Source organism: Thunnus maccoyii, chromosome 22 (assembly GCF_910596095.1).
Source record: "Thunnus maccoyii chromosome 22, fThuMac1.1, whole genome shotgun sequence".
In the NCBI taxonomy this organism is placed as follows: domain Eukaryota; kingdom Metazoa; phylum Chordata; class Actinopteri; order Scombriformes; family Scombridae; genus Thunnus; species Thunnus maccoyii.
Genome location: NC_056554.1, coordinates 24,808,828 through 24,828,133, shown reverse-complemented (window position 1 = coordinate 24,828,133; position 19,306 = coordinate 24,808,828). Strand labels below are relative to the sequence as shown.

Sequence of the window (19,306 nt, the reverse complement as noted above, 5' to 3'; positions counted from 1 at the left end):
AACGTCAATGTCAAGACAAACTCTTAAAACAAATTTGTTCCCCAGCAGTACTTTGAAGCCATAGACTGTATATAAAGATATATTTATATACAGTCTATGTTTGGAGTTAGTTTCAAATATATGACATTTCATTTTCATACTAAATGAAAATGAACGGGAGTCATTGGCTGCTAACAAAGACAGAAAACACTTTAAAAAAAAAAAAAAAAAAAATCTAAAAACAATACAGCATGTTTTTAAAAATGATGATCAGTAGTGTAAACCTGCAGTGTGGAACTTTTACATAAATGAACGTCCGTTACATTCAAGTCCTCGCCCATGTGAGTTCACATGCTGATTAAACCTATCACTGCCAGGTAAATCTCTCTGTATTTCACAGTATACAGAGTTTTTAAATCTCATGTCAGTGGCGACATTCCTTTGCTGGCCGTTTGAATGTGCACCAGAGATTTCCTCTGGCTGAGCGGCTAACTTCCGGTTAGCTCTCTGCTAACTTGAATGGGGATAAAATAGCTTTATCGTGGGGCTCTTCTAGACTTTCAAAATGTTATCAGACCAAATGGATCAAATTCTGATAGTGAAAGGAGTCATTTCGAGGAGATTGTGAGAGGCTCAAAACAATTTATCCACTGTTTTAAAGCCGCAACAGTTGCGATGGAGTAGGCTACGGTGGAACCTATGACGTAAGCACGTGTCAACAGTGTTTTTGTAATTACTCTCACTGCCAGAAGGGGGAGGCAAAAGTCCAGCACCACAAATTTAAACTAAGCCTCATGTTTCATAGCATAAGCTAAAACATGATATGGTACTCAAAATTTCTTCACCCAACTTCACATTTTAGGCCTATAAAGTGTTAAATATAATTAAATGGATTTGGCATAGTTAAGACAAAAAAACAGTTTAGTGTCAGTGAAATAAATTTAATACAAATATTTTTCAACAAATGTATCAAAAAATTATTAGCTATAGTTAACAGGCTAATTCCAGTCTCTCTCTCTGCCTGTTAGCATTTCATAGGGCTGGGTATCATTACAAACTTGTGATACAACTGCTGATACAACATGTTCCTTTACTGATACCAAAATGATACCTTTAATTGATACCTCACTTGGAAAATCATATTTTCTAGTAAAAAAAAAATAAAATAAATGTTTTCACATTAATCAAAAGAATTAAAAGTTCTAAAACGTTCCTAAATAAAATACAGTCAAATATTGCCAGTTTTTTAATTTAAATCAGGAACTATCTTATGAAAGAATAAGTAGACAAGATAACGAATCTGACAAGGCGTTCATTGCCAGCTTTCGGTACTTGACAATGATACTGTGATCAGTGCCAAAAAAGCATGAACATTTGATACCCAGCCCAACCATTACATAGTTATTATTTCCTGTTTATTTTAATGTATGATCATTTTCTTATATTTGACTTAACAGTCATAAATATTTCGGAAGCAGAGTTTGCACTGTTCTGGGACATTCACCGTTTATCCCACCATATATTTTTGTCTTTAACCTCACATTCGCATTTGTAAACACAGTCACCGTTGGTGGCTTGTTTCTAGTTCAAAGTCTCTAAAATGAGACGCCAACAGTGCAGAGATCAGAGGTTCAGTGTCATCCATGCAGACGTTCATACTCCAGACATTGTGAGGCACTTTGGCTGTAATCCTCCATCAAACAAACTGTCCAAAGGCACAGCAACAACTCATCTCAAACATGAAGCAACATGAAATTGCTTTTTAATCGCTGCCACTGTCACTGTCACTGTCGTCCTCTTCCTCCTCTTCTTCTTCTTCTCCTCCTTCCTCCTTTTTCTCAGTTTCATCTACAAGTCCTGCGAAGAAGTCATTGTCTCCGTGGGCTTTCTTGGTGAGAGACTTCATTCGTCCGTCTTTCTTCTTCCTCTTGCGGTATTCGTTGACAGTTGCGTTGGGTAAACTGGAAATGTCCCAGAACTTGATAAGCTGGTCATGGCCGCAGCTGGCCAGGAAGCGAGAGTCCCAGGACTTGGCGAGCTCTTCGATGGGTTCGCCAACATGCTGCCCAATGCATCCAATGACCCGGTTAGGAAGGAGGTTGATGGCTCTGATGGAGGACAGACAGAACTTTACTATCACAATAATACATGTTAGTAACTCACCAGATGGTGAGAAACTAATAAACTAAGGATCAAGCCAGCAGGGACAAGAGAAACAAGCAAATACCAGAGTGGATGTAACCTCTATTGGTTTGTCGACCAGAGACGAATTTCTCTGTAATTTGGGCTTTGGAAGGCAGGAGTTTTGGACCTTTTTGTCGGTAAACTTTCAAAAACCCAACTCACCGAATGTACCCGTCCATGGAGGCGGTGCACATGATGTTGTCGGTGATGGGGAGGATGCAGTCCACCGACTCGGCCTTGACGGCGAAGCGGTCACTTGTGGCTCCGAAGCCGTTCCAGTTGAAGATGTAGATGGTGCCCTCGCTGGAGCCGCAAACCACCTTCTTCCCCCGCTTCATCAGCGCCACTGACGTCAGATCGCCACTCTGGAACTCCGACAGCAGCTCGAACCGCCGCCTCTTGATGTTGAAGACGCCCATGGTACCATCGCCACTGCATCAGATTACAGCAGATCAATTTAGAGCTCAGATTTAAGAAGACCATTGTAGAAAACTCTGCTTTTTGGTGCGTTCAAAGACGCTCTGATATGTAAGGTTTGAGACGCTATGATACAAACAAACACTGAATGTCGTCAAAATTATCATGTGAATTTCAGCTTGTTGTTTGGCAGCCAATACTGAAATCCATTGTTGAAGTGACAGCTCCTACTTACAACTCACATGTTTTCTGTGACGGATAACAAATTTAAACTTTCAGGTCTCTCCTCATTGATTTTCAAAGTGACTTGAGATTTAATAGAAAACAACGGCAGCCTCAGAGGAAGGAAATCATTCTAAAACCTGATGCACATGTGTGTTTAATGGGATATAAAATGAAAAAACACTGTTATGGTCCTCTAACTGCAAACAGCAGAGAATCCTGTTACTTAATAGTAATGATCCAATGGTCACATTACCTGGCAGTGAGTAGGATCCTCTTGGCCTGGTCCACAGCGATGTCACTGATGTAATCCTCATGATGTTTCAGATCCATGACAGCCGTCCCTTTCCTCATGTCCCACACCTTCAGAAACAAAGTAAAAAACAAAGACAGTTATTATCTTGAGGATGGAAAAGATGCAAAACAAAAGTCACTGCGACCACTTTGATGTCAATGTCTACAATTACGGCTGGGAGATAATTAAATATATACTGACTTTTGGCAGAACTGTAAAACCGCCGTCCCTGAGGCGAGCAGATAAGATCATATCTGACCCCTCCCACCCTGGTCATAAACTTCTTGAGATGCTCTCCTCTGACAAGAGACTGATCTATCAAGACCAAAACCTCACACCACAAGAGGTTTCTTCCTGACTGCAGCCTCATCAACAAGGCAACATGCACTCTGTCCAACAGATACTACATGTTATATTAATGTAAAATCTATAGTCTTATATTTTCACATCTGTGCTTTTTTCACTATCATGGCGTGTTACATAAACGCAACTTGTATTATTATTATTAATCACACCCTCCAAAATGTTTTTGTGATTATTGCAGCCAAAAATACTTGATTTTGCAACAGCTTTTCTTAAAAACTGCAATACAATTTGCAGTGTTCTATGTGCTCTTTCTTTCTTGAATTGGTGTTAATTATTGCGATCACAAAATAGCAATTTCCTGGAGGGACTGATAAACTGCAAAAAATTTAAACCAGTAGCAGCTCTTCTCTTCTCACTTAGAATATATTTTACATACTTTTATCGTAAATTTCATTCTCTTTTATACATTATTAATGATTACTTGATTTTATGTATATTTTTGACTGTTGTACAACATAACAACAAGGTAAGTTCCTTGTATGTGGAAACCTACTTGGCAATAAACCTGATTCTAATGACCATCAAATACCCAGTCTGAACCATTAAAAGATCAGTTTGGACCATTAAAACACAGACTGAACCGATTCAAACCATTTAAAGACCAATCTGGACCAGTTTGAACCATTAGTTTGGGCCATTAAAAGATCACACTGGAACATTTTGAACCATTAAAAGACCAAATTGGACCAGTTTGAACCATATTGGGTCAATGTGAACCATTAAAAAAACAGATTGGCCCAGTCTGAACCATTAAAGACCAGTTTGGACCATTAATAGACCAGTTTGAACTATCAGCTGGTTCCAGTTGGATGTTTTACTAAGACCAGCTTTTGGACCCTCTTTGGTACTCTCTGTCCGGACCTTCAGGGTGCCTCCGTCGTCTCCGGTCGCCAGGATGTTCTGGTCCACCAGCAGCAGGCTGTTAATGGGGGCTCCGTGCGCCCCGCGGATCCTGGTGACCAGCTGTCCGCGCTCCACGTCCAGCAGGTGGACGGCCTTGTCCCGGGAGACGCTGTACAGCTGCAGTCCGTCTGCAGAGAAGCGCACCTGGCGGCAGGACTTCATGTGGTGTCCGGATGACCACAGTTCCCGGTTCTCACCCTCCGTGCAGGAGTAGGAGAAGGCGTACACATCCCCGTCCACGTCCCCGCACACCAGCATGTCCCTGCTCGGATGGAGAGCCACCGTGTTGGCGATCGCCTCCAGCCGGATGTCCTGCGGGGTTTCTCGGATCTTCGGCCCGGCCGGCTCGCCTCCGTCCTCGTCTTCGTCCTCATCTGGGTCCGTGTCTGGGTCTCTGCTGGTTTCTGGAGCGTCTGTCTTGTCCATTTCTGGAGGATCTGCGGCTGTGGACGCGGGTTCAACGTGTTCTGCGGGGGCTGCCATGATGTTGTCTTTCTTTCTTCCTCTACGCTGAAATGCGGCAGCGCTCCTGGTGAAAACCGGTCATACTGCCCCCTGCTGTACTGTACAAACCAGACAGCCACACAATGACAATACAATCCTCTCTATACATTACAAACGTTTAAAAAAATAAATTAACAGACAATGAAATAAAGTAAGACGTAACAAAAGAATAGAGCCACACTCCCATCTCACTTTCAGTCATGTGAGATGAGAGATTCTCCATGTAGTTCATAAGAGGTTGCCATAATTTGTATATAGGCTATAAAAATCTTACTCCTTAATGAGTAGGTTATCTCCTCCAGAGGTGCAACAGGGGCCACAGTCCAGCTGGCAGTGAGAGATCTGACCTCCATTTCATTGCAACACATTTTTTGGCAATGACAAGTAGGATTTCTGTAATCCTGATGGAATGACTGTAAGATCAGAATTTGAGAGGCTGCCCAAAAGGCATATCTCAGGATCCATTGGGAAAGCAACTCCATGAACTGTGGATAAAACATCACAGATCATCTGCCAAAAACCTTGTAGTTTACTTTACTACACTGCCAAGTGGAATGAAAGTGCTCTGTACTAGACCACATCTGGAGCAAAGGGGTGAAAGATTGGGGTTAAATCAATGTAGCTTGGAAGGGGTGAGATAAATCCTAAATGAATGCCATCCATTTAATAAATAAATGAATACATAATAACAACAAATAAATACATTGTTACTAATCTATGTCATTATTGTTATAATAACCATCACTGTCATTAACATTAAGTGAGCTTCATTGTCATTATACCATACAGGATTGCATAATGAAATGCACACAGAAAGTGTATAAATAGGGCAAAGATTTTAAATTACAATAGAATAAAAAATAAAACAGAACTGAAGGAAGAAACAACAACAAAATACACTTACGTTTACAAGTAAAGTAGGTAACTTGTTGCAATGAGGTTAGTTGTTAATAATAGCAACATTAATCCAAAGTAGATGATATTACACTGACTATATGGTCATGATATCTTCTTCTACAGAACCACATGTTTCTGTGAAGTCCTGTACTCATTGTAAAAGACATCCACTGCTGCATTAATCCACACTTTGCAGGTTGGCGTATTAGAGTCCACTCAATCATTTACAGTAATTGGTTTTGTTACCATGCACATTGAGAGAAAATATGTTTAATTAAGTTGCTGCTTGGATCTCAAAGACTACGTTTGGTGTGTTAACTGCATATGTATTTTACTATAAGTTAATTAATATACCTGTTTTCCCTTCCTTTTGATCTTGCAGCCATATGATGCTTTTGTTTTTTTCTGCTTTTGTGTGTCTATTTTGGGTTAAAGAGAAAGGATGCATTGCACGTTTACATACATAATTCTATTTAATTTGATGTATTAATTTTATGTGTATTTTACTATTAAATCTCTGGGATTTGTAATGTATCTCTGCATACAAGCATTTCAATCACAGGAACACTGAAGGACTGAGAGATTCCCATGTAGTGGGAAACAACACTCGCTCCTCACTGCTGGGACTTTACTTCATATAAGTGCTGGAGCAGTTTCCTGTTGCTTGAATCAACCCATTAAAACTTCAATTTGTAGCGGAGATGACAAACCAACAGCACCCCCAAGTGGCCATTTCACCACACTACAAGCAAAATAACTGACGAGCTGCTGTACACCTCATCAAACAATGCACGTCCTTCTTTTTTAAAAATGAAACTATATATATATATATTTTAGCTATTTTTAAAGATTTACACCTTCAAAGGGAACCAACGGGCTTAGGAACAGACAGGGTGTAAGGTGTGAAGTATTACAAGAAGGACAAACACATTACTGGTTTGGGTCTTTTAATGGAATTTGTTGATAAAAACAAAAAGGTTTATCATTTACACAAAAACTTTCACAATATAGTTTGAAGTGATCAAACCGTTGACCCTAAAAAGGTAGAAGAAACCAGAATGACCTGATTAATGCAGAAATGATAAAAAAGAAGGTAATAAAAAAGTATTACGGATGAACAAATGGGAGAAATTCTGAGGTGACATTAAACCTTCTCACTTTGTCTACATCATTTATCTTCCTGTCATCACTTTCACCTCCTACATATTTTACTCTTTTTCTCTCATTTTTTTTGACTTCTGATATTTTTGCTTCAAGCGCCTCAAAGCCTTTTTACTACACCTGTCTTTTCTTTTTGTCTTCCTGCCCTTCTTTACTTTGACTCCTTGTTCACTTCTCTTTGTCCATTTCATTCACTCACTTCCTTTTCTTTTCTATTACGTTCTCTACCTTTTTTCTCTAACATGTCCTTTTGTGCTCACTTCTCTTCCTCTCTCAGTTCTCCTCCTCTTCTTCCCCGCTCAAAGCGTCGCGGAGACTCCTCCAGAACTCCGGCCTCCTCTCCTCCTCCAGAGGCCACTCCAGGTAGGTGGTGGAGTTCATGAGCTTGCGCAGTTTGTAGAAGCGTTTGGGGATGTCGTCCTTGGCCAACGGCTCCAGCAGGATCAAGATGGCTGCGTCCCCGCCGGCGGTCCCGTCGAAAAGCCGGAAATGGGAGAAGTCCAGCTCGTAGCGGCACCAGTCTGAGCGGACGAAGTTCTCAGAGAGGATGAAGATGGTCCGCCGGCTTCTCTCCATGGCGCTTATGATGTTGTCCACAATCCATTGTCCAGGGAGGAAGTCCCGCTTGTGGAGGCACAGGGACAGAGGCCGGTTGCCTCTGGGATTCATTTCATCTTCATTATTCTCCCTGGAAGATTAAAAACAAGGAGGCAGGTTATGTTTCACACTGGTTGAGACTGTAATTATGGCAGGTAGGGTTTGCTGTGCTCGGAGATAATCTGACATCTGACTGGTGAAAGGCAGCTGCAAAAGTGCATAGCACCAACACCGTGTAGACTTCTGATTTTTCCTATTCATACAACAGAACATGGACGTGACATTCTTGCAGATTTAATCCACCTTTTTAACTGAATTTCAACCTGAAGTTTCACAACCATACATTTTTACTACACATCAGATTTTGCTAAATATTATCTTCACTTGTCAGATTCTTGCCCACTGACATGTAACCATCTAAATTGTTGCTGCAGTAGTGCTGCCGCCAGAAATTTGATGGTTTAAGGTTCTCAAATTTACTCAAATGTAATAATTTTTCTGCAAATCTTGGTCTTCCATTGTAGTAAATTGGATATTTTTGGGTTTTGAACTTTTGGTTGGACAAACCAGATATTTCGAGATGCCAAATTGGGCTTTAGGAAATAATGATGGCCATTTCCCCCACTTTTCTGATATAATAATGATTAATCGATTAATCAACAAGATAAACTTTCTGGGCTTATTCAGGCATGTTATATGTCATGTGTAGTAAAAACTGGATGCAAATTTTACATTTCTGAAAACCTGAATTCTGATTTTTAAAGAAGTTACCTCATATACATCATGGTTCAAGAGTTAAGAGATAAAAAACACAGGACAGACAGACACATTGTACTAAAAATATAATTATGTTGAGAAGCGTAACAAAAATTCCTGGCAGTACCCTGTTTCCTCCAGCTCAGGTACCAAGAAGTTTTCCACCCAGCCAGCGTCTCTCTCGCTGTATGAAACAAAGGCGTCGAAGGATAACAACAGATCTGCATCCACGTTATCTCTGTGTTGCCGCCGCCGGGAGCTCCGCTTGGCCTTCAGCCACGCCCAAGTCATCTTCAGGTACCAAAATGCGTGGAGGCGCCACAGCAAGACACACACCAGAGTTCCAACAAACAGCGCCACCCCACAGCACACGGACACGAACAAAACTTGATGGCAGTCAACAACAGTGAGGTGGACTTGACCCACTGTCTCTCCCTGCAGGTGGAGAGGAGAGTCGCACACGTAACTCTCCTTTCCGTCTGTTAAATGCACATCTCCGGCTTCTTTGATGTCCGACTGGAGGAAGGCGACGAAGTCACAGGAGCAGACAAATTTGTTCTGACCCGCTTGGAGGTTCTGCAGTCGTTCATATGCCTGGAGGTCTGGGGGGCCAAACATGTTCAGGGTGTTTGACTGAGGAAGAACAGGAAGAGGTCACACAGGGAATACAAACATGGAAGAAGAAACATGACAGTTGTATGTTTCTTACCTGTATAGTCAGTGTTTGCAGATTGGGGAAAAATGATCCTTGGGGCAGCCTCAGGAACTTGTTCCCAGAGAGGTGGAGCTCTCTTAGGACCGGCAGGCGCAGTATGAAGTCTTTGAGATCATTGTTGCTCAGATCCAGCACCTGAACACGATGAATTACAGTGTTAAAGTGTAGTATCAATACATGTATTTGCTGCTATGGTGGTATATGGTCCTGTGGCCATACCTCCAGAGTTGTGGGTAGACAGGAGGTGACAGTGGTCAGTTTGGCCCTGGAGATGTTGAGGTATCGCAGAGTAGTGGGCCAGGTGCAGGTCAGCGGCATGGAGATGTAGCCGTTCCTGCTGACATCCAGGTGGGTCAGTTTGAAGAGATTCGCTACCAGGTGGTTTGCCAAGGACAAAGACTGAACACAGACATATCTTCAGACAGCAGGCAATTTCTTCTTCAAAACCAAAGCCTGACACTGATTTTACATGAGTTGATCAGTTTAGTCTTCAGCAGGACTACTCAGCCCATGAAAAAAGTTGTATCATGTCTTGTGTGGCTCTAGAGGAGCTTCGTCAAGTCTGAGAAAATCATTGGGCCTCATGTAAGAACATTTTCATATTCTTATCCTAAAACAAAAAACTTTTGACGTGCAGTTTGAGGTCATGAAGTCTGATAAATTATATGAAAGACTGGACGACTGGACATTTTGGTCGGCTGTCTTGCAGTTTGAGGAGTTCCACATCTGATTTCCCAACATCGTTCTAAACTGTCAGAGTATTATTCTAAACTGTAATGAGTATATTTTACTTGTAGTCTTGACTGAGGCGCTGTGACATAAAATGGAACTTGGGATGCGGTCGTCTAGTTTGAATAACCTTTATTGGAGTTGTCACTGGACAAAACGTAGGTTCCATGCCTACGTTCAGTATGAATTCAACATACAACACAACATACAACATTAATAAAAACACAGTTTCTACACAGCTGAATTTGTTTTTTAAGGAAGTTTCAAGAAGGCACCTTCAGAGCGTTTCCGCTGACGTTTAAAACTCGTAGGTCCTTCATAGTGCTGTGTCCGCCGCACAGTGTCTCAGTCAGAGTCATGTCAGTCAGCAGGTTGTCGGACAGGTCCAGGTAAAGCAGGTTCTTCAGCAGCTTGGACGTGGGACAGGGCACCAAAAACACCTGAGGGCAGAAGTCAGGCTTCACTAATAGAGCTCAGAGAGTTGGACTAAAATATAATAGTGATTCATTCATGAATTAATTTATTTGTTTTGTTGGTAAGAGGACTAAGTGCCTGGTCACACCCGATGGTGAAAAGATGAAAATTGTTGTGCATTTTAGAACGTTTCAGTTTATGCTATTACCTCAATGGGATTGTGAGTTTGGAGTTAAAGTTTCAGTAAATCTGAAGTATAACTGAAATACCTAACCTTGAAATATCTTAAAATCCATATTAATTAACATTTAAATTAATTTTTCGCTTTGTGAAAAAAAGTGTAAAAAAATGTTTAGAGATTTAAGTCAGACTTTCATCTTCAAGTCAGAACTATGAGACTACGATAACAATTTAAGGAGAAAATTATTCGAGACTACAGTCAGTATTCATTGGCCTAAATTGTTGACTTTCCTTGAATCACTTTGATGTCCGAATTCGGACTTTACATAAGGATGCCTAATTCTGCTTTGACAATTCATTCACAAAATGTTTGCACTTCTTGCCCAGCTATGTAACGGAATGATGTAGTAGTGACCGTATTTTACACACTTGTGACAAACAACATCTTGTTCCGCACCTTGGAGTTTATGACAGACATCTTCCTGGGCCACTTCAGCAGGAACTGTAGGTCAAGCAACGAGACAAACTCAAAGACATCCAGCACCACAATATCTCGTAAGTAGAGCTCGTTGATGCTTTTATGATCGGTCGTGTTGGCTGGCTCCCACCTAACACCAACCGAAAAACAACAAACAAATGACACTGTTCATGCAAGGCAACAGTTTATAAAGTTCATTATGTCTTTCCTTACAGCGCAGTATTATTTTAAAGGCTGTTTTTATCTGTATTCGAGCATCAAAAACATTATTTTCACTTTTCAAATTTTTGTTACTTTTTAACACACAAACTTAAAAATAGAAAAAGCAAATCTTCCAAAAAGATGATCATGAAACTACATTATTTGTTGTATTATATTTTTATTATAAAGCATTTTGTCATCAATACTGACAAAACTTGAGGGAAAATTGACTTTGGGTCTGCACCCATATATGCTGTTTATGTGAACACACTTTGGCGATTTTTTATAATTAACATGAAAATACAGTGTATTCAAACATGTCCTCCTTGTAACGCCTGATAGTCTGATTGGTTATTGTAAATGTTTGCTATGAATTTAAAGCAGCTTAAATATCTATCTGGTTGGTAAAAACAATGTTTGAAATTACCAAGCCACTGGGATGCTGACAGAAACATCACTATCCAGCTGTGCTTCTGCTTCATATATTGACAACTTTTCTAAATTTGACAGATCATGCTGACACACTGGTTTCCTACCTGCCTTCACCGATTAGCGTGATGACATCACAGGAAAAGAAGGTCAGCGACGCACCATCCAATGCCACCAGCAAGTCGACAGTGGTCGCATCCGATATAGAGAGGTTATGGAGGGACAAGTTCCTGAAGTGACATCATCATCAGGTTGACAGATTTTTCTACCATGCTTTACATTTTGACACAATTTACTGACAAAAAAACATAACGTTTGACTCACATTCTCAATTACAAGTCTATAAGTCTTTGAAATGACAAAAGAAGCTTGTAACTGCATGATGATGAAAAGAAAAGATATCGACCCCTTCACGTCAGTGGACACCTCAGGACGACTGTAGGATTAACACATTTTATTTCACTTTATTTACCTTGAACAATACACTTGGGTGTCCATATTTGAGGCGCTTACGTTTTAAGCAACAAAGCACATTTTGTTGACTCACCCACCCACCAGAAGGCTTCTAGTGCCTGCATGTGTCTTTACCGATGTTACCACTAGAGGTCGCCAAAGGCCGAACATAGAGGATTTAGCTAAAAGAGGCGTACAGAAGCAAAATCTTCCATGTTCTTTTCACAGTAATGTGTGTTGTTATAGTTTATAGTTGTTTATAGTAACATAACGTTACTTTTACATCTTTGTCGCTCATTACTAAGGCTACTAGAGAGTGCTGTCACTTAAACCATCATAATTCACAAGTGTTTTGAACGCTGCCATAGCAATGTGTTTTGCTCAGCTCTTTATCAAGAATTCTGCATGGATGCTGAAACAGAAGATGGTGGCCATACCTGACTTTCCTGCTGTTAATCACTGTGAGGGGCTGAACAGACTGTTTGCCAATCAGATGGAGGTCTTCCAGAACGATATGTGTCTCAGGGTACGACACGTCGTCGATCACAGCTGAGGCCAGAGTTGTGTTGTTTAAAAATGGACCATGGAGGCTCAAAGTGACGCGACCCAACGGCCAAATATACGCTAGAGCACCGGACTCATACCTGCAGAGAGAGAATTCACTCATTTTTGGTCTTTTCATGGCATTTGTTAGACAATAAGAAGAATATTAAATATTGCCATCTTTATGCTTTCTGATGTATGTTAGCAACATGTTTGACTTGTCTTTATTGATACGACCACGAGGAGTTGCACATGGAGGCTTTAATTAGTTTGTAAAGGAGGTGTTCAGGGACAAAATCTCCTCATGCTGCAGGATTTTCTTAATCTCCTTGTGAGGACATTTGGCTCTGGAGCAATGACACACATAAACAGTGTCAGTACCTCTTCAGGTTGTTGGCGTGCAGAGTGAGCTCCTCCAGCTGAGTGACTCCAGACAGATCTCCTCTCCTGACCTCCTCCAGAGCAGGACCTCCGAACGCCAGCCTCCTCAGACTGACCAGCCCCTGAAACAGTAGGGGGGAACCAAGGCAGCTGCAGGAGAGCAGAGCAGAGGAGAAAACATCGTATGTGATGTGGAGCTTTCTGCTCAGTGTTTATGCTGTAACCTCACGTCTTTACCTGTATGGGTTGTCGAGCAGGTTGAGCTGCCGCAGAGCTGCTAGCTCGCTGAACCAGGTGTGGTTGAGAGACGTCAGCTGATTGTCAGACAGATCCAGCGTCTCCAGCCTCCGCAGAGAGTTAAATGCTGATTGATGGATCACAGATAGTTTGTTACCTGGAAGACAAGAAGAAAGCATTCAAACAAAAGGTTAGAACATTATTTCTTTATTCTGTGGTAGTTTTTTAAAAAATTTTACAACATAAATTGTTAATGTTTGTTAAAGTTAATTGGCTAATTAATTCATTGGTATAATTTGAAATCATTAGTCAAAGCTTCATGAGAGCTCTGGTTGTTGAATGCTCGAAAAATAATCATTTTGTTTTTTTCTGTCCAGCACAGTATAAGACACCCACTTATTCCTCTTTTCAGCTTTTCAGAACAACTAATGAAAGAAATTCAACCCAACTTGTTGAAACTGAGTATTAATATTCCGAAATACAAGCTGTTTGTAGATATGACTCCGTACTTCATCACGTTTCAGTTTACAGAAATTTAAATGACATATCAGGTACTGTGGAGGTGACGTCTGTAACGTCTTACTAATTCCACAGATCTTTCAGAGCAGGTTTCCACTGTGGAAGATTTAAAGTGCCAAATTTAAAAAAAACGGAAACAATGAAAATACAGTGAAATACGATACACATTATATATGTTTGTAGACTGTTATATGTATTTACATTTCCTGTATGCATTTACTGTCATAGTTAAAAAAAAGAAAGATGTTAAAAACACAATTATTCAACTTTTTGTCTTTCAAACTGAATGACTTGTTTTTCATTGTGTCACGAATCTTTCGTGCCTGTTAGTGTGTCCATTTCAAAATGAAAAACAATCAAATTGTCCAATCACGGACAAAAAGCTGAACATACAGATTGTTTTTCATTCAACAACTTATGACAGCATATGTTTTAATTTAGGCATTTTAAATCTTCCATATATTCCAGCCTTATTCCTTTAAAAACCCAATAAAATTTGGATTCAGTGTTACCGTGGAGACTCAGAGCCCTCAGTGCCCCGTGGCCTGTCAGGTCATCATCGGTCACCTCGGTGATGTTGTTGAAGGAGAGATCAAGAGTCAGGGCGCTGCCTGTTACCATGGGAACACTGGTGAATCCACCATAGGAGCAGTTACAGGAGAGCTGCAGGTCACAGCGATCGCAGGAGGGCTTGTCACTGTCTGACCTCTGACCCCAGCAGAAGGACAAGAAGAGGAGGAGGGGGAGGAAGAGGAGGTAAAGGTTGGTCGGATGTCTCATGCTGTAGAAAAAAAAAATGAGAAAGTTAGAGGAGTAGTGGATGAATTCATCAGAGAAAGACAGCAAATTAGTCGAGCGTTACAAAGAGACAAAGTGAAAGAAACGACGGGAGGAAGTGTGACTTGAGACAAGAGGAAGTCTTTAATGTGTTATTGTGACTAATGTCCCAAAGGGTTCATGTATAACACACGAGTGAGTCACTGCTGAATATATCAACAAGCACAGCGAGATTTAATTTGTCCAACAATCTGTATCAGTGTGTAAGTAGAGTAAACGAACACCTGAACAATCTAAATCTGATTCACAGCTGCTATGCTCGTACTTTCAATAAAAAGGCACAAAAACTAGATAAAATTACTTGTAAATAAACAGTATTAAAACTTTATTTCTTACATTCCCTGTTGTGTTTGTGTATATAAATAGTTTATCAGTGATTGTGACTAAAGATTTGTAAAGTTTTAGAGGCATCTGTGTGAATTTTCTTGTCATTTGATTTATATTTTGTTAAATTGACTAAATGATAAGTTAGGCTTAAAAAATAATTGAAAAAATCTGCAAAAAAACCCCCAAAAATGAACCTGGACTGGAGAGTGTTAATATTGAAACAGAAAAGGGTCTGCCCCAAACTGTTGCCACAAAGTTTGAAATACAATATTTTCCTTTAACATCATTTAAATTATTAATTTGAATATCCACATACTTCTGGTAAATGCACTCACCACTCTGACCACATAGTGCACAGATTTGACTTTGGTCTTTTTGCTACATCATGATCATGAGAAAACACAAAGTAACACCTTAAATTAAAATAAAATGTACCTGCACAACTTCAGCATTAAATTCCTCACGTAGAATCATTATGTGCAAAACCAAAAAAAACAGTTTTTATGTGATTTTTGATCAGCAGGAGACGCTCCAAAAGCTGTATTTTATATTTACCTTTTGCTCCAATCAACTATTCATTAATTTAGGAACCCAAACTACATTCATTCATCTTAAGAGCCCTCATTTTACTCAGGTGTGTCCTTTATTTTGCAATTTATCTGTTTTGACACAAAAAAACATTGTAAAATGTAAAAATGAGGTCTGAAACAGCAGCATAGTCTCTTCGTCACAGACACACAGCAGGACTGCATATTAGAAAAGTCAATTTCAAGTTTTTTTCTAGGAGTATACTATAAGTCTGTGTGCTCTTACCTGATTTTTGTAGAGCTGCTTCCTGATAATAATAACGGAACAACTTGGAGACCATATAATGATTGAGAACGACAACAGGATGAAGATCGAGAATGTTCATGACTGTGCAGAGAGGAAGTAAAATCTCATGCGTGACAGTTGGAACTGAAGTGTGAAAAGAGGTAGTGAGCATGAAAATTTGCTTTTGGGAGGAAACCAGTTTAATGTCTGTCTGTGTGTGTCTGTGTTTGTGTGTTTGTGTGTGTGTGTTTGTGTGTGTGTGTTTGTGTGTGTAGCTGTGAAAATATAGAAATGCATAAAAAAAGTTGAAAAAAGTTTAGATAAAATACTGTTTAATTGAAATCTTACTGAGTTTTATCAGCTCTTCTATTGATTATGAGTGAAGGAACAAGCCTGTAAGTAAAGTAGCAAAATGTTGTATGTTGCATGTTTTTTTTTATTGCATAATATGATTGTTGTATGAACTGGACCGCAGCCACTTTTGCTTCCTGTTTGTCCCTCCAGCATAGACTGTAAAAATAAAAAAAATATGGATATAGCCACAGTAATGTTATCCAGTGGTTTGTGGACTGCTGTTTTTTCAAGCCTCAAGTTTAGCGATTTGACAGTCGCCATCTTTGATTTTCGGAGCCAGAATTGGCCATATTTAGACGCTATCTGCTAGCTTGGTTAGCACGGTGCATTTACAGTCTATGGTTAACTGTGATAATGCTAATGCTAATATTTGCTAGCAAAAAAACAGGCTTAAAACCATTAAAACAAAATGAACTTACCAGAAAAACTGAACATCCGACTCCTTAGAGGGTCTTTTAGTTCAATTAAATGATGAAAAAGACTTTTTAGATGACAAAAATATTACAATAATGAACTGAAAACACACTGAAATAGCGACGGCTATGGCTACACTCTGTGAATCCGGGGTTACGCCATGGTTACGTAACCTAACCAACGTTGTCGCCATGGGAGCAACTTGTCAATCACAATGTAACAACGCCCTAAAGCATACGCTGCTTTTATCATCTATTTTACTCTAAATGGGGCCATAATTTACAAAGTGATCATCATGATGTATTGAAGAAGACTTGAAACTAGTGATCGAGACCATGAACTCATTAGGAAAGTGTTTACTGAGGTAATAAATCAAGAGAGAAGTAGGGTCATTTTCTCATAGACTTCCATACAATCAGACTTCTTTTTGCAGCCAGTGGAGTCGCCCCCCGCTGGCCGTTAGAGAGAATGCAGGTTTAAGTCACTTCCACATTGGCTTCATTTTTCAGTGTTTTTAGTTTCACTTTTGGAAATAAAGTAATATTACAATAATTTAAAAGTGAACAAAGAAGAATAGAAAGAAAGGTGTGAAAAAGCCCAGCTGGTAAACTTGATGGTAGATATTATCATTGTCAACAGGATGATATGCAAAATACTTAAAGGGAAACTTTGGTATTTTTCAACCTGGACCCTATTCTCACATCTTGCTGTGTCTGAGTGACTGATGGGGACAACAGTTTTTGAAATCGGTCCAGTATTGAGCGAGGCAGCTTCACCCAGCAGCCGCTAAATGAGCTATAATGTAATTAATAATACATCCACTAAAAGTGTTTTTGCCACTGACAGGCTCAGATTGTTATAATAAATGTCTGACAACATTACGAGAAGGACCATACAGAGAAATAAATAGTTTTTCTTTACCTTTCACTTGATCCAGTCTGTTTGTTATTGTGTCTAACCAAGTCTCATTCAAGGAGAAGTCTCGTCCTGACATCTTGCGAGAGTTGAGTGTGTTGCAGGAAGACTAAATATTCAACCATTACAGAGTTTGAGAGAGGTGTGCTGGGAAGCATGGCTTAGTGTTATCGAAAGGATTTTCAAAGTCATGGCAGAATATTTAGCTGATTTTGACAACAACTCAACTCTTGCGAGGTTTCAGAGTGAGACTTCTTGGTTACACAATATAAAACAGAACTGTTGTCCCCATTAGTCACTTAGCGACAAAAAGATGGAAAATAGGGTCCAGGTTTGAAAATGAATTACAGCAACATTCATGTCCACTGGAATCTGTTACTAATAATAATTTACTTTTCAAAGGGAGAACATCTAACCATTAGAATAATTAACATCCATACCCTAAAACTTCCTACATCCATTGTTGTTGAAGCAAACACCGGTGGTCGTCGTCACTGTTGCTCCGAGCTCTAAAACAACGTCCTTACAGGTTGAGTGAGAGATTATAATGTTTGTTTGACAGTTTAAAGGTGAAAGCAGAGAGAATGAAAAATCCCTTAAGGCGGCTGAAGAACTGAATGTTTACATTGGTTTTCACAAGAAACATTTAATGGTAATCTCCCGAACCTTCATACCAAACCGTTTATTATGGCTTAGTCCAGGCAACCAAGAGACCACCGCAATACATCATCATCAAGACTTGCTTTAATGTGATGTTGTCTTCTTATTCTTTTTATTTTCATTTATTTATATATATATAGTTTGTTTTTTAATCTCTTTTACCGTCTCTTTGTCTTCTCTCTACTGTGTTTTTGCGTCTTTTGTCTTGTCTTCGGCCTTACAGTTTTGCTTTCTGTTGTTATGTTGCTGAGTATCCTGCTTTTTCTTCGTCTGTTTAAGTGTTTTGTAAACTCTGTTTTTAAAGATGCTATATAAATAAAGTTATTATTATTTTATTTTAAATATGCAATTATATTTATTCATTTTGATACATTTGATATATGGAACAAAGCCTGCAAGCTATTTCAGGCAGTCAACTCGAGCTGCACTACTACACTCATGACATGTTTCACTCTCCACATCATCTACCAGACGCACCCGCCCAATTTTGCAGTTTATGTCAGCTGCAAGACTTCCTGTCTCTCTCTCTGCTATGCAAATACCGCTGCTGCTGCTGCTGCTGCTCTGCTTCACAGGTTTGCTGCCTGCTCATTCAGCCCCACCGTCACCCGTAGACTCCAACGTGGGGGAAGATATTTACTCAGAGCCTGGACACCAAACTCTAATTATGTTCTGTTTGCTGTTAATAAAGATTTCAAACGTGTGCTTTGGTTGTTGCTACGTTAACAGCTCAGTGTTGTTCTTGTGATGTGTGTTATGGCTGCCTGCAAACCAAATGTCCGTCGCGATAATAATAGAATCAAAAACTTTTGGTGTAAATATCTTGATTAATGGTATCAAGATACCATTAATAGGTGTTAAAGGAGGGTAATTTGAACGCAATTTTACATAATTTTTCTGTGTTTTACATCCAGAAATCTGTACTTTGATGGGGAGTTCTTGTGGATGGATTGGATAATCCTATGAATTTACCAAAGATTACTGTATGAAAACAAGAGTCTTCATTTAAATGAGGTAATTTTAAGGTAGTTCTGCAATCTTTTTCATTTTTTGTGCAGATTTATACATTTCTTTAACATTCTAGCAATGTTTTATAATGACTTTTTCTTTTTATTTTATAATGGTTGGACTGTAAAAATGTAGACAATGTCCAAAGTAAATATCCGTATTTTTAAAATAAATCTCTGTAGAATAACTAAAGGTTTTTTTTACTGTTATTTGACGGTAAGTGTTTGGCAACTTTTGCTGCCAGACTTTTTACCATTTTTTTACGATTTTTTTTTTTTACAGTGTAGTCTACAGGCCACAGGACACTGGAAAATACTAAAGAAACAAACATCAAAACAGAGGAAGTGGCTCTGATCCAGCAACTTTGAAATGTTAGTGTTAAGCCTGCTATAAGTTAAGTGGTCTCAGAGTTACAGAG

General features: G+C 39.5%; 2 protein-coding genes across 4 annotated transcripts; both read right to left on the bottom strand.

Moving 5' to 3' along the window:
- Nucleotides 1-904: 904 nt before the first annotated feature.
- wdr55 (WD repeat domain 55) lies at nt 905-5,134 on the bottom strand. Its single transcript, XM_042401796.1, has 4 exons — nt 4,325-5,134; nt 3,059-3,165; nt 2,326-2,595; nt 905-2,087 (listed from the first exon to the last, which is right to left on the bottom strand). The coding sequence occupies exons 1-4, from the start codon at nt 4,847-4,849 to the stop codon at nt 1,742-1,744; spliced, it is 1,248 nt and encodes a 415-aa protein (XP_042257730.1). The 5' UTR covers nt 4,850-5,134; the 3' UTR covers nt 905-1,741.
- A 1,575-nt stretch (nt 5,135-6,709) lies between these two features.
- tlr2 (toll-like receptor 2) lies at nt 6,710-17,307 on the bottom strand. 3 transcript variants are annotated; one of them, XM_042401674.1, is made up of 12 exons: nt 17,227-17,307; nt 14,073-14,341; nt 13,042-13,198; nt 12,805-12,954; nt 12,318-12,524; nt 11,535-11,657; nt 10,777-10,927; nt 10,001-10,165; nt 9,216-9,395; nt 8,991-9,131; nt 8,409-8,914; nt 6,710-7,616 (listed from the first exon to the last, which is right to left on the bottom strand). In XM_042401674.1, exons 2-12 carry the CDS (start codon nt 14,338-14,340, stop codon nt 7,202-7,204), a joined length of 2,463 nt encoding a protein of 820 aa, XP_042257608.1. In that variant the 5' UTR covers nt 14,341; nt 17,227-17,307; the 3' UTR covers nt 6,710-7,201. The 3 variants fall into 3 exon arrangements, with proteins under 3 accessions (XP_042257608.1, XP_042257606.1, XP_042257607.1); XM_042401672.1 differs by lacking the exon at nt 17,227-17,307 and adding an exon at nt 16,311-16,344; XM_042401673.1 differs by lacking the exon at nt 17,227-17,307 and adding an exon at nt 15,538-15,595.
- Nucleotides 17,308-19,306: the final 1,999 nt, after the last annotated feature.

Coding starts and splice junctions, on each gene's coding strand:
- wdr55 (XM_042401796.1), bottom strand. CDS start 4,849: ATGGCAGCCCCCGCAGAACACGTTGAACCCGCGTCCACAGCCGCAGAT. Junction 2,596..3,058: donor AGGATCCTACTCACTGCCAG/GTAATGTGACCA, acceptor AATCTGATGCAG/TGGCGATGGTACCATGGGCG. Junction 2,088..2,325: donor TCCATGGACGGGTACATTCG/GTGAGTTGGGTT, acceptor GTCCTCCATCAG/AGCCATCAACCTCCTTCCTA.
- tlr2 (XM_042401674.1), bottom strand. CDS start 14,340: ATGAGACATCCGACCAACCTTTACCTCCTCTTCCTCCCCCTCCTCCTC. Junction 12,525..12,804: donor CACGCCAACAACCTGAAGAG/GTACTGACACTG, acceptor CTCTCTCTGCAG/GTATGAGTCCGGTGCTCTAG. Junction 9,132..9,215: donor GTCTACCCACAACTCTGGAG/GTATGGCCACAG, acceptor CATCGTGTTCAG/GTGCTGGATCTGAGCAACAA.